Consider the following 14,746-nt stretch of genomic DNA (forward strand, 5'->3'; position numbering starts at 1 on the left):
AGTCTTGTTAATTCAGTGTTTAATAAACCTACAATCCCAAAGAGGCTATAACAAATCCGTGTGGCTTATTCCTGGGGGAATTCTGTGCATAATTCATGTCCTCCACAGCTTTCTTTGCTTCCCTGCAGAAAAATGACTTTCTGACGGGGAAGCAAAGGGAATCTGTAAGAGCAGTCATGCACCACTCTCTAACAGTGCAGGTATATCGTTTCAGGCACCTGGAGCAGTCAGTGGAGAGGTAAATCACCGCAGAGCTGGGGCCACCTCAGCCAGTAGCTCCTACCCTGAGCTGGGATCAGCTGCTAGTCTTGTCTGGGCTAGAGGCAGGAGAGGACGGGACTTCCTCTTCCCTTGCAAAGAGTGACTGGGGCTTTGTCAGACCCACCCCCAGAAACCTCCCCCAGCTCCACGAAGTCAGCATCTTCCCCGGCTTCCTGCCCCCATCGTTCTTCAGCTGTTGTGGGAGGGGTCACTGTACAGGGAGCTGCTCACCAATCCCCATGCATCCGGACCTCCCATACTCTGACACCCCTGCTGAGCCTTGCCCAGTACATCCACAACTCCCCTAGCCCTCCATAGGTGAACCGCACTCCCTCCCCTCCCGAGCTTCAACCCCTGTAGCTAGAACCCCCCTGCACCCAGACTCCTTGCTTCCAGACCACCACCTCTTCATGCTGACCACTTCCCCTTGAGCTCCCTGCACTCAACCCCCCCACACCCTGATGCCCCACTCCCTACACCACCCTGAGTCCCCACATCCAGACCCCCAGGCTAGCTGTACCCAGACTTCCACCCCGTGAAACCCTACTTCTCCAGCACCCAGACCCCCTGCACCCCACCCACCCCTAAACCCCAACTGCCTTCACCTGGAAGCCCCCCCTCCCCTGAGTCCAATTTCCCCTGAACCTGGAACCTCACAACAAGCCTCTGTGCATCCAGATCCCCCCACACCTAAACTCCCCACTGAGCTGCCTGCACCCAGATTGTCTCACACAGAATCCTCTCACCCCTTACCTGGATCCCCACACTGAGCCCCTCCACACTTGGATCCTGTCTGGTTGAGCCTGCCTGCCTGCCCCACGTGGTGCAGAGGGGCAGGGCCCCAGTGTGTTTCTTACACAGCGCAAGGCCTGGACCTGCCCCAGAATGCAGAGGCTCCAGCATGGCAGTGGGGAGCACTGGCTGTACAAAGGTGGGAGATCACCTTGCAGTGCTCCTATCCCCACCCCGCCCCCAGGACACAGACTCAGTGGTGAAGCCTAAGCAACCAGAGGAGCGACTAACAAGGGAGTTTTGCAAAGGAGTTTACAGGGGGTGTCTGGGGGAGGGAGGGGATGACTACATACACTTAACATTCTTTAAACTTAAGCTAAAAAAATCCCCTGATTAAAAACAAAACAACAAAGGAACCAGCCGCAGAAGTAAAAAGAGAATGCAGGCAGAAGTCCAGCAACAGAGTGGGGGCTACCCAGTTTATTGCACCCAATGCAGCATGTATGATTACCTGTCCTATGGGCATAAGTGTGCATTTGGTGGAAGGAGCTCCTGGCCCTCAGAGACTGTGTACAGGCTTTGGAGACCAGGGCGCAGAGCTGCGGGGGCTAAGGGAGACAGAGAGGTACATAGATGAGACATTCCAGGACACAGTAGAATGGTCCCACCCCTGGTCTGACAACCTCTGTGTGATTGAGGAGGATGAAAGCCTCGGGGAAGGAGAACATCCAACTGGAGCCAGAGGAAAATGATCCCAGAGTTGGGGCCCTCCTTCCAGATGATGATGTGGTATCCTCTCGCACTGAGGATACCTCTCTGGTGGAGGGAACTCCCAGATATTATTAAGACACGGGTATTAGTTATGGGGGATTTGATCATTAGAAACATAGATAGCTGGGTTTGTGATGACCAGGAGAACCACATGATCGCCTGCCTGCCTGGTGTGAAGGTTGAAGATCTCTTGAGACAGCTAGATAGACTTATGCGTAGTGCTGGGAAGGAGCTAGTTGTCGTGCAACATGTAGGTACCAATGAGATAGGGAAGGATAGGCGAGAGGTCCTGGAGGCCAAATTTAGGCTGCTAGACAAGAGATTGAAGTCCAAAACCTCCATGGTAGAATTCTCTGAAATGCTTCCAGTTCCACGCGCAGGGCCAGTTATACAGGCAGTACTGTAGGGTTTCAATGAGTGGATGAGACGATGGTATAGGGAGGAGAGGGTTAGACTTATTAGGAACTGGAGAAACTTTTGGGAAAGGGGGAGCCTATACAGGAAGGATGGGTTCCATGTAAACCACAAGGGAACCAGATTGCTGGCGCTTAAAATTAAAAAGGTTGTAGAGCAGTTTTTAAACTAAGGGCTGGGGGAAAGCCGACAAGTGCAGAGGAGCACGTGGTTCAGATGGAGACACCCCTTGGGGGAGGACCTATTAATGCAGATTCCCTATGTCCTAATAAGGAGGAGATGATGGAAGATGATAAAATACAGGTAGGATTTGATGAGAAACAGTCAAAAGAAAAAAGTCCCATTCAAGTACATCATGTAATGGCAGACAGCTAAAAAGTGACAAGTTTTTAAAGTGCTTATATACCAGTGATAGAAGTCTAAATAATAAGATGGGTGAACTAGAGTGCCTCGTATTAAATGAGGATATTGATACAATAGGCATCACAAAAATGTGGTGGAATGAGGATAATCAATGGGACACAGTCATACCAGTGTACAAAGTATATTGAAAGGACAGAACGGGTCATGCTGGTGGGGGAGTGGCACTATATGTGAAAGAAAGCGTAGATCAAATGAAGTAAAAATCTTAAATGAACCAAACTGTACCATGGAGCCTTTATGGCTAGTAATTCCATGCTTGAATAATAAGAATATAGCAGTGGGGATATACTACTGACCACCCAACCAGGATGGTGATAGTGACTGTGAAATGCTCAGGGAGATTAAAATAATGAGGGATTTCAACTATCCTCATATTGACTGGGTACATATCTCCTCAGGAAGGGATGCAGAGATAAAAGTTTCTTGACCTCTTAAATGACTGCTGCTTGGAGCAGCTTGCCCTGGAACCCACAAGAGGTGAGGCAATTCTTGACTTAGTTATAAATGGAGCATGTCCAAGAGGTGAATATAGCTGGACCCCTTGGTAATAGTGACCATAATATTAAATTTAACATCCCTATGGCAGGGAAAACACCACAGCAGCCCAACACTGTATCATTTAATTTCAGAAAGGGGAACTACACAAAAATGAGGAGGTTAGTTAAACAGAAATTAAAAGGTACAGCACCAAAAGTAAAATCCCTCCAAGCTGCATGGAAACTTTATAAAGACATAATAATAAAGGCTCAACTTAAATATATACCCCAAATTAAAAAACGTAGTAAGAGAATCAAAAAAGAGCCACCATGGCTAGACAAGCAGTAAAAGAAGCAGTGAGAGGCAAAAAGGCATCCTTTAAAATGTGGAAATTAAATCCTAATGAGAAAAATAGAAAGGAACATAAACTCTGGCAAATGCAGTGTAAAAATATAATTAGGAAGGCCAAAAAAGAATCTGAAGAACAGCTAGCCAAAGACTCAAAAAGTAATAGCAAACCCCTATCATAAGCAGGAAGCCTGCTAAACAACCAGTGGGACCACTGCACAATCAAGAGGATAAAGGAGCACTCAAGGACAATAAGGCCATTGCGGAGAAACTAAATGAATTCTTTACATCAGTCTTCACAGCTGAGAGTATGAGGGAGATTCCCAAACCGGAGCCATTCGTTTTAGGTGACAAATCTATGGAACTGTCCCAGATTGAGGTGTCATTAGAGGAGGTTTTGGAACAAATTGATAAACTAAACAGTAATAAGTCACCAGGACCAGATGGTATTCTGAAGGAAGTTCTGAAGGAACTCAATTGTGAAATTGCAGGACTACAGAATTGCAGTCTGTAACCTATCATTTAAATCAGCTTCTGTACCAAATGACTGGAGGATAGCTAATGTGACGCCATTTTTTTAAAAAGGGCTCCAGGGATTATCCTGGGATTAACTACAGCCGGTAAGCCTGATTTCAGTACCGGGTAAACTGGTTGAAACTATTGTAAAGAACAAAATTGTCATACACATAGATGAACATAATTTGTTTGGGAAGAGTCAAGCATGGTTTTTGTAAAGGAAAATCATGCTTCACTGATCTACTAGAATTCTTTGAGGGGGTCAGTAAGCATGTGGATATAGTGTACTTAAGATTTTCAGAAAGTCTTTGACAAGGTCCCTCACCAAAGTCTCTTAAGCACAGTAAGCAGTCATGTGATAAGAGGGAAGGTTCTCTCATGGATTGGTAACTGGTTGGTTAAAAGATAGGAAACAAAGAGTTGGAATAAACGGTCAGTTTTCAGAATGGAGAGAGATAAATAATGGTGTCCCCCAGGGGTCTGTATTGTGCCCAGTCCTATTCAACATATTCATAAATGATCTGGAGAAAGGGGTAAACAGTGAGGTGGTAAAATTTGCAGATGATACAAAACTACTCAAGATAGCTAAGGCCCAGGCCGATGGCAAAGAGCTACAAAACCCATAACAAGATTGAGATAACTGGTGTGTGAAGGCTTTAGTTTGCGTAGGTCAAACTGACCTTTTTTTGATTTTTACAGCACGGAGATATGTTAGACATACATATCTTTCTTGATGCACCTTTAGGAAAATGGTAGTTTTGAGCTGAAACTGTTGTCAGCCTCTCAGATGTATAAGTTGTTCATTATTTTTATTATTATTTCCTGCCTGTCTCTGAGTCTGAGATCAGAACTGAGCCCATAGTTAGTAGAAAGGAAACCTGGAAATTGTTCAGAAATAACTAAGTTTCGATTGTTTTGCCAAATAACATACCTGTGCATTAATTTTGGATTTAGAGTCACATTACCTCAAACTGTAATCATACAAGCTAAGCAAGGCCAAGCCTGGTCAGCACTTGGATGGGAAAACTTCAAGGAATGCCTATTAGATTCAGAAAATAATAATGGTAATTCAGCAGCAGGCACTATACTCTCTGATCTAGTGTACAACGATGGCCTCAGTATGGTGGTATTCTAAGTTCTCTCTAAGCTGTGTGGTCGCGCAGCAGCCTATTAAGCGCCGTGCAAGTGCTCAGGGCTGCGGTGGGGAGAGATGAATTCTCCCCCAGCCCTGGATCTGCTGTGGCACCCCTCCCCAGGCACTGACCCAGCCTGGCCCAGTGGCCACAGCACTGGCTCCTCTCTGGACCCTTCCCCACGCGCTTCTTAGCCAGCTGGCTGAGGCCTCCTCTCTCTGCCTCCGTAACTGGCAGGCAGCAGCCGCTGGCCAGTTGCGCACAGGGCAGAGGGTGGGGACAGAAAGGAGCCCACATCTGCAGTTGCTACTCTGGGCTGCCAGTGAGGACCGTCTGCTGCTTTGAGCTCCCCCGGGGTCCGGAGCCTGAAGGGGTGGACCATCACTGGCGCCCCGGACTGCAGACGGACTTGCTGCGGCCTGGGGAGAGGCGCCCCGGCCCCAGCCCAGTCCCCCCAGACCTGACGTGGACAGGGGAGAGGCACCCGAGCCCAGCCCCCCTGGACCTGCCAAGGACGGGGAAGAGGTGTCCCAACCCAGCCCCCCCCACCCCCCCCGGACCAGACGCGGCCCGAGGAGAGGCATCTATCCAGTGGCCCCAGCCCCGGGGCTGCTGCAGCAGGGAGAGGCACCAGACCAGGAGAAATCTTGGATCTGACTTCCGGGAAGAAGGCCGGAGAGAAGCTGACAGAGGCAGCAACCACATTCTGTCCAGCCCTAATGCTTCACTGCCACAGATGGTCCAGGTGACTGCAGACCAGGATGAAATGTGAAAGGTGCTGCTGCAGCAGGAGAGAGCTGGGGGGAGTCCTCTCTCCCCACCATAGCCCCTGGGCAGCCTGAACCCTAAACCCCTCACTCCCAGCCAGAGCCCTCACCCCCTCCTGCAACCCAACCCTCTGCCCCAGCCCTGAGCCCCTTCTCACACTCCTAACCCCCCAGCGCCACCCCCGCCTCATGAATTTTGTTATGTGCACCAATATGGAGGTGATATGTCACACATCACCTCCATATTGGTGCACAAAACACAAATTTTTCTGCACCCATGTGGGAAAAAGTAGAGGGAACACTGGTGGTATTATTATTACTATTTAGGTAGCACTAAAGAGGTTTCATTTTTAGTAAAAAGAAGGGGTGCAAGGTTCCTGTGCCAGGAAACTGGAAGGTGTGCTTTTTCAGATAAGATATAAAACAGCGGTCATGACAGTTCTGGACAACTGCGCCTGTATTTCCCCTCTGTGGTCCCTTAGGGCACCAACTCTCGGCTTGTGGCTCCTGAGCCATCACCTGTCTTGGATTGAGACCTGTGTGTGTCTCCCTTCCGACCAACGTTTTTCCAGGCTGCTCAGTTCCCTGCTTACACTGTGACATTCCCAGCAAGCCAAACTGCCTAAACAGGACAGCATCTGTGCTTTGCTTTCTCTTCCAAGGCTTATGAACAATATAATTGCCAGCAGTTCTAAGTTACCACATAGCCCTTTATAAGCAAGCACATTTATTTTTAAGGTGAAAGCAGTCAAGAAGTTCGCCAATGTATATATTAGGTGTAGTATACACCATGTTAATAGGTGTTATGTGCATGATATTAATTTAATATTCATAAGTGTTGTGAAGTTAATCTAACTGAATGTATTATTCTCTTCTCACCATTCTGTTCACTCATGTCAAGTATCCCACAACACTCTGCAAAACTGAAGTCAGCTTTGGAATTAGAAAATAAGAAACTTGTGAAAGCAAAGATTCATGAATACTTTGTACCAAGTATAATTAAGGAGTACTTTTATGGCTCATCAACACTTTGACTGTAGTATTCAAAATAAGAGCTCGAAATTTTAGGGAGGTACCTTCGCAGACCAGTACCTGGAATGCTTGTTTCCAAAATAAAGATAAGAAAGGTACAGAACAAGAAGTTAAGGAATTAGTGCAAACTGGTGGGTTGGATTTTAGTGACATATAAGAGTGTTGTAACTTGTAAAATCATGCTATAAATACTACTAGCTGAAACTCATTTCTTTGAAGCACACCTATGTAAGGTAAACACACGGTGAGAACTTGCTTCCCAGAGGGAGGGTATGTATGCCTCCTTTTAGTATTGTATTGCTTTGTCTTTAGGCAATAAATGTGGCTAAATTCAGTTATTTGGTTTCTTGAACATTTGTAAGAACAAGCCGTGAGTATAATCAAACAATTGACTACAGCTTTTAGACAATACCGAGAGAACATATTAAAAAATAAAAGTTCCTATATGCATGCTAAAAGCTTATCAGAGGTAACCTTCAGTTTATGGGACTCAATAGATCAAAGTCCTTCCAACCCTTCCCAGGAAGAATTGGGGCCTCCTTTGGACAGAAGGTCCTGTCTGTTTCCTGGATGAGAAAGAAGGCCCTGAGTCAGAATAGACTTAGATTCTTTATTCAAAAGTCCTTTTTGTCTGCTGGTCTCTGGAGAATCCAGTTTGAAATAGTATATGTGAGTCTGTCCAGGTGGTGGTACTTCTCTGGAGGTGTACCTGAGTACATTTGCCTAATCACCCCCTACTGTTCTTAGTTCCTGGAGGAGCTGTGGTCACCCTCTCACATGGAATTATGTAGAATCCCTGGCACACAATGATACATAAACTTCATACAGTAGGTTTTCCCAGATATATTGCCGGAGATTGCCACATCTTCCCCTTAAAGAACTGGATGACCGACATCCTACGGAAACCCATTGACTTATTTCCTGGACAGGTTTATTTCTGTGGATGGTGTTTCTGCCATTACCTTTCATAATTTCACATTTCATCCTGGTCTGCAGGCACCTGGATCATCTGTGGCAGTGACGCATTAGGGCTGGACAGAATGTGGTTGCTGCCTCTGTCAGCTTCTCTCCGGCCTTCTTCCCGGGAGTCGGATCCAAGATTTCCCCTGGTGGGCTGGATGTGTCCTGCAAACCATCATTCCCCGCCCCCCGGTCATCAGCATGCTGCAAGTTCACGAGCTGTACTGTTGTCTGATCCTTACTGCTGAGCTGCCTTTCTTTGCATAGCTCAAGCATCTTCAACTGTTCATAATTCATTCTCCCTGTCTCTCTCTTTTCTCTCTTTCTTTCCCTAAAAGACTGAGACTTTTCTCTGTGCTTTTCCCTTCCATGGTACTTGCTTTCACTGCTGTTGAGACTTATGATAATTCACCCAGTCATAGATCCCACACATGCTGAAACCCTATATGTCACAGTTCAGGGCAGTGGCACCTATATTCTCCCCTTTATGGTTCCTCGAGGGTGCCAACTCTAGGCTCCTTAGCCATCACCTCTTTTAGGTAGAGACCTGCATCCAGGGTTTTTCCAGGCTGCATAGTTTCCTGTGATATTCCCACCAACCGAGACTGGCTAAACAGTCCAACATTTGTGCTTTGCTTTCTCTGCGAAGTCTTACAATAATGTAATTGCTCAAGTTATGAGTTACCACACAGCCCTTTATAAGCAAGCACATTTATTCTGATGGTGAAAGCATTACAGAGAAAACATATAAAATAATTAAAGTTCCTATACACATGCTAAAAGCTTATTTGATGTCACCCATTAGTCTTATGTGGCCTTAGTGATTGGGGTCTCCTTTGGTCCAATTGCTAGATCAGAAAGAAGGCCTGAGTCAGTGTAAACTCAGACTCTTTACCCAAAAGTCCTTTCTTTGTTTGTTGGTTTCTGGAGGATCCACTCTGAACTAGTATACGTGAACCTCGACAGGTGGCGGTAATTCTCTGGAGGTGTTACAACCTGAGTGAATTTGCACAATCATCCTTTCCCCTCTCCCTCCCCCCACACTGTTGTTAGTTTATGGAGGAGCTGTGGTCCCCCTATCCCATGGAATTATGCAGAATCCCTGGCCCACAATGATATTTCTTAATAGAGCAAGATGTCCCAAAGATATTGCAGGAAGTTGCCATCTGTGTCACAGTGACCACTTGCGGTCATTGAAAGATCCCATAGCAATTTCAACAAGATGAGTCTGTTGTTCTGACCAATTTTCAATATGGGAAATACACTCTGGCTCCCTAAATTCCTCATTGACTTCAATGGAAACTGAGTTACACCAATACAGAGCAGTGTGGAAATCTCATTGTGTGTATGCGCATGATATAATTATTAATATACTCTGAATATTATAGCAGAACTCACGTTCAAAAATCTTCAGGTACTGCAGTTCCTTTACAGTGTGTACAATGGCAAAAATAATGAGGTTTGATGAAAATGGTGATTGAAAAGAACATTCACTTTCTATTGGATATGTACCTAAAATTGGCGTTTTATTAAAAGTGGGCTGACCTATGTGGTGAAATGCAGAAAATGCTATATAAATATATGGAAAGCTGTGTATTCCACATAGTTTTAGATGATCGTACCTACATGAAATTGAAATGCAGATGAGCTGATTAAGATCTGATATTCATTATACTTTAGTATTGTCTGGCAGAGTTCTGTATAATCAGACATGCACAACATGCTTCCTGAGCACTTTCACAAAGCCTTGACTGTATAATGACAGTTAAAGTGCATCTTTTCCAATAATTACATGGTCTGCATTCGGTCTGGGCTAATAAACTTCAGGACAACTTAAATTCCACATTTTAATATTAGAAATCCATTTAATTATAAGTAATCTTCAGATCTGTATGTCACCTATATTTGCATTTATATTCCTCAGTGTCTCTGCAATATAATTTTCTGTTTATTGTCTTGAGTATGCACCTAATATAACTCTACAATTTCACGTAGGCCGTGCTGGCACACAGCCAAGCCTTTAATTTATCTCACCCTTGTTTTGTAAACTAAAAGAGACTGCTGGTGTGATTAGCAAACATTCCATAAGCAGGGCTGAGGTGGTAGCTTGAACAAATGACAATACAGGTAAACAGGTAGTAATCTCCAGATGGGTTTTTCTAGAAACAAAAACTGTTAAGATATGCTGTTCCCTCATGTAATATTCCTACGAGGTATCTGCCAGCAGTGCACTTTTTCCCCCTGGAGGTGGAGAGGCTATCAAAGAAGGTAATTCCCAAATTCACAGTCTATTCATCACAGGGGAGTAAGTAGCCAAGTAGAATCTATTGCCCTTAGGATTTTTGCCTGTGCTGATTAATTGTTTTCCATTCTAGACTATCATATTGGTAAAATATTTACATTATGTATGATGAAAATCTGCTAGGAAATGAATCCACACAGTGTTGCTGCCTTTTGATTTTCCTTGTCTCTGAAACATTACCATGGTTTTGGTTTACTCTTACTTTTCTCTCTATCCCTTGCTGTCACACTCCGTAATTGGGCTAATAAAAGGTAGAAACAAGGATTTATTATACCTTGAGCAATACTTAAAACAAACTTTTATTTGCTGGAACAGCACTTTTTATCTGTTTGCTGCTGTATATTTTGACACTCCCTCTAAATACTAAATCTGACTTTATTAAAAGTTGAATCACTGCACTTCTTTTTTCTGTGTGTACGGGGTTGTCATTGCTTTTTTTGAGGCAGACTAATATTTCTATATAAATAAACATTTCATTTTAATGAAGCTTTAGGAGACGCATTTAAGCAGAGGCTATATCGACTTCATTACTGTCAATCCACAAAAGTTGCATGATTTAAAGAAAATATTCTGTAATACTTTTGTAAATTAGCCTTGGAATAATTCTGGCAATGACTAGAGTGAATACAGATTTAGGGTTTTTATAACCTTTTCCTCTAACAAAAGGTATCTTTTTATTCAGAGTGGTTTGATAGAGAAGAAAACATGTTAGTTAGTCAGACTTCATTGGGAACTAAATTCTGACGTTGAATTTGTATTTCATCCATATAGCAGACCGTAAAATGATCAAGGAGATAATTTTTAAAAATTGTCTTAAGAAATTGCAATACAAATTCCTGAAATTGTTTATGCAGGAATTTTTATTTATTTTTTTTATCTTCCAGTGTTAAAGCAACAAGAAAACATTTAGAATGTCCTTTGGTGGAATCTTATTACACTTGTTATATATGTAAACTGATATTCTTTGATGCCAGCACGTTGCCCATACAGAGAAATCTCTGCACAATTAAATGAAAGGAGAAAAGAAAAAAAAAGAAAGATTAAATAAAAAGTAGTAATTTTCTTATCTGATTACAATTAAATACATTAATAAATTGTCTGGTAACACAAATTGTCAATAATACAAAAAATCTACATTGTACATTATTTCAAGAAAAATAACTTCATTTGAATACAAAAGGATAAATACACTTTTTGTCCTATAGCCACTCTTGTACAGTAGATGAACACAGCATCTTACTGATGCGGTGCTGCTAAAATATACAAGGATATGACTGTCTTTGAGTTTTATTGAGGGGGGCTGTTACACATGTGCATCACTAACATCAGACAAAGAAACCTTTCAACCAACAAGGGTTACAGAGCAATGTTCACTAAAGCACAGGTTGGAAGGGATTTAGGGACTGAAGCAGGCCAATATGGCAGCTTTAACAGATTTCCTTATACCCACAATGCACTGACAGCAAAGAATGCCTATTTGGTTGGTCCACACACTGGGCAGAGGTACAGTAGTGCACCATATCAAAGTGGCAAATGTTTTTTATTTTCCATTTTGGGGACTTGTCAAAGCCTTTTCAACCCTTTGTACTCTTCGCAGCTGGCGTTGTTTGTAGTAATAGACTTGGCAGCTGCCAACTTGTCTTGAGTCAGAAATTAACAGTCTTTTGACTCAGAGTGCAGTCCACAATTGATTAATATGGCTTAGTTCAGTTGGGCCTTCTTAGTTTATATGTGGTTTTATTCTTTTTCTTTTTTAAATTTTAGTAGCAAATGCTTGGGTTTTGTTTTGCTTTTTGTGGCACATTCCTTCTGAAGCAGTCTGAACGCGATGCCATCAACCAGACGGAGCCTAGAATATGAAAAGCCCAGTTACTCCTAGTAGAGCAGTCAGCGGTAATAGAGGGCCATGTGATACTGCCACATTGCCGGAGTTTTGGCTGCAGCCTCCTGGATCCCTTTCACACTTCAACTTCTCACACAAAATGCCAGTGTAGGCTGGAGGGCACTGGCATCGCATGTTTTTGAGGCATGTTCCTCCATTCTGGCATTGCAGTAGTTCTTTGTCACATACATTTGCTGCAGGACAAGGGGAAAAATAGAAGAGCAGAATAAGCTTAAGTTCATTTGTTACAGAAAGCTTTGAACTTAATTTTTTTTCTCGCCTTAGAGATGTAAATAGATGTGATTCCAGTTTCCAAACAAATGCAGTTTACTATTTTTTCTCATTTAGCTATTTTCCCATAATTTTTTTGCTGTAATCTGAGAGAATATTATCTTCCATTTCAGACAACTGAATACGAAGTTACTTACTACCAGCTGTTTGTTAGTGCCTTTATTATTATTTATTGAACTGGAATGCTTTGTGAAGTGCCATATTTGAAAGGCCAATGTGTATGCTAACATCCCAGAGCTCTTGAAAAACATTAATTAAAAATGCAACACGATGAGGTGAAATGAATAGAACTGTATGAGAAACAGAACTGCCCATAATACTGAGTGACTTTTATGTATTAATGTTCTGGAAGCTCAACAAAAAGCAGTAGGGGATATGGCATGGGAAAGTCAGCATGCTCTATGGGTGTTAAATGATGTTAGTTTAAATTCACACACCATGTCAATGTGAGAAGAGAGAGAAAGAGCACCATTTTCATTACAGACCTACATATTTCTTCTTAATTGTGTATGGTGCTTAGGTACCAGGGTGATAGACACTTTAGAAATACCTAAGATATCTACTGAAGATAGCGAGGAACGGTCACTAGGCTTTTTCTTTCCATTAATTAAACAAAACTGGATTGAAACATTCCCCTATAAGGGTGTGTACAGGCATACCGTGCTATTGTCTCACTGTAAATTCTAGATTATATTATAGAATAGAATATGCTATAGATTATATTCCCATTTTAATAGAATATTTTCAGATTCAAAAGCCAGAAGGGACCATTGTGATCACTAAGTCTGACCTCCTATATAATACAGACCATAGAGCTTCCTCCAAATAATTCCTAGAGCAGATATTGGTTTATTTTAGTTTTACATTAAAGAGGACAAAGGGACTGATCCTGCACTTCTAATTTGGGCAGAATTCCCATGCAATCATTAGGAATTTGCCCTGAGTAAAGGAAAGCATGATTGGATCTAGGGTAAGGCCTCCAGGATTTGGAACAATGTTATATATTGCTTAAGCATGTAATATCCAGGGAACACACTAAAGGAGGCAAGGTAGAAAAACAAATTATTCTCAGTCTTTCCGCTGTGAGATATGCTAATTGTTCTTTACATTCATAGATTTATAAATGGTTCACTTTTTTAAATGTAAAAATACCATGATAGCTGAAATCCAAACAGGTGGCCCAGATTCTCAAATGTTATTTGGTAAAGCTCTCTGTCATAGGTTTACCAAGGCTATGTGGTGATTTACATCAACTTTACACAGGTCTGGCCCAAAGTGTTTCTAAAAATGATTTTGATTTGTCAAAAAACAAGTTATTTTTTATCTACTCCCCTCTTAACACATCCCCTTGAACCAAAACAACAACAAAAAAGTCCAACCATCCCAAACACCAAGAGTTGTTTTCACCCTTAAATGTCCTTTCTCACATATAATCACTTTCTAATTCGGTGCATACAAAGGAGTCAAATGCTGATGTTGGTGCGCTTCCTATCCAGCATGTAATAATATGAAAATAACCAAAAGGCAACATCTACCCAAGTGTTTCTCACTTGACACCTTTCTCAATTATTCTTTCTTTTCAACCAATTGATATAACATTGCAAAGCATCTACAATTTCTGTTCAGTAAGTGTCTCAACTGATTATTAAAGTTCAACTAATGCAGAATATTCAAGATATCATGAAGAGGAAGACTGTATGTCTGCATTTCAGTATTCTTTAGTATAGTACATTGGGCTATTTTTACATGATGAATATAAACTAACAGGAATAATAAACAACAAAATAAATACTGCATACAATGGTACCAAATCCAGAATGGTAAACTAAATTTTTCAACATTCAAAATAAAATTGAATATTTGGTTATGTCTGTTATAATGAAAACCAAAAATGTTTATATATAATCATACAATTTATGTAGTGTTAACAATTATAGCAATAGCAAAGATCAAATAAAAAGTACTGTCTTATTTAAAGATAAAGCTGCTGGCCTTTGCTTATTCTAATGTAACAAGCCTCTAACATTTCCTTTGATTTGGGCAACAGTGATGGGGAAATATCTATTCCATCAATATTAATCATTGTTGGCCTTAGAATAATTGAGTAGAAATCAATAGTTAATTAAATACCCTTTTTACATAGAAGATGAGATCTTTTTTTCTTAATGTTTGGTTTTGAATCCAAATTAGGTATATACCAACACCTTTCCCTTTTCCAAGTAGCCAATTAAACAAGTTTATTTGCCTACATTTTCTATTAAAAAAGTTTTTTTTTGACAGACACTCTGATTTTTAAGATAGTCTCTGATCTTTTGCCCCTAGTTTTCTGGGTATGAATTATTGTGGTAGCATTCCACAGTACATTCACTGCTAACTCTATCTGATCTACAGACACAATGAAGCACTTAGAAATCTAACTGCTTTAAAATATCCCCAC

The 14,746-nt window shown here is 42.0% G+C and overlaps 1 protein-coding gene across 5 annotated transcripts in view; it reads right to left on the reverse strand.

Annotated features, from left to right (window-relative positions):
• Window positions 1–11,022: 11,022 nt before the first annotated feature.
• NTNG1 (netrin G1) overlaps window positions 11,023–14,746 on the reverse strand; it is a 210,621-nt gene continuing 206,897 nt past the window's right edge. For all 5 annotated transcript variants that reach the window (XM_084637069.1, XM_084637066.1, XM_084637068.1 and 2 more), the window contains one exon: window positions 11,023–12,212. In XM_084637069.1, the coding sequence (XP_084493195.1) occupies window positions 11,986–12,212 (227 nt within the window). In that variant the 3' untranslated portion in view covers window positions 11,023–11,985. The remainder of the gene's footprint in view (window positions 12,213–14,746) is intronic.

This window comes from Lepidochelys olivacea, assembly GCF_965140295.1.
Source record: "Lepidochelys olivacea isolate rLepOli2 genome assembly, chromosome: 8".
NCBI lineage: Eukaryota > Metazoa > Chordata > Testudines > Cheloniidae > Lepidochelys > Lepidochelys olivacea.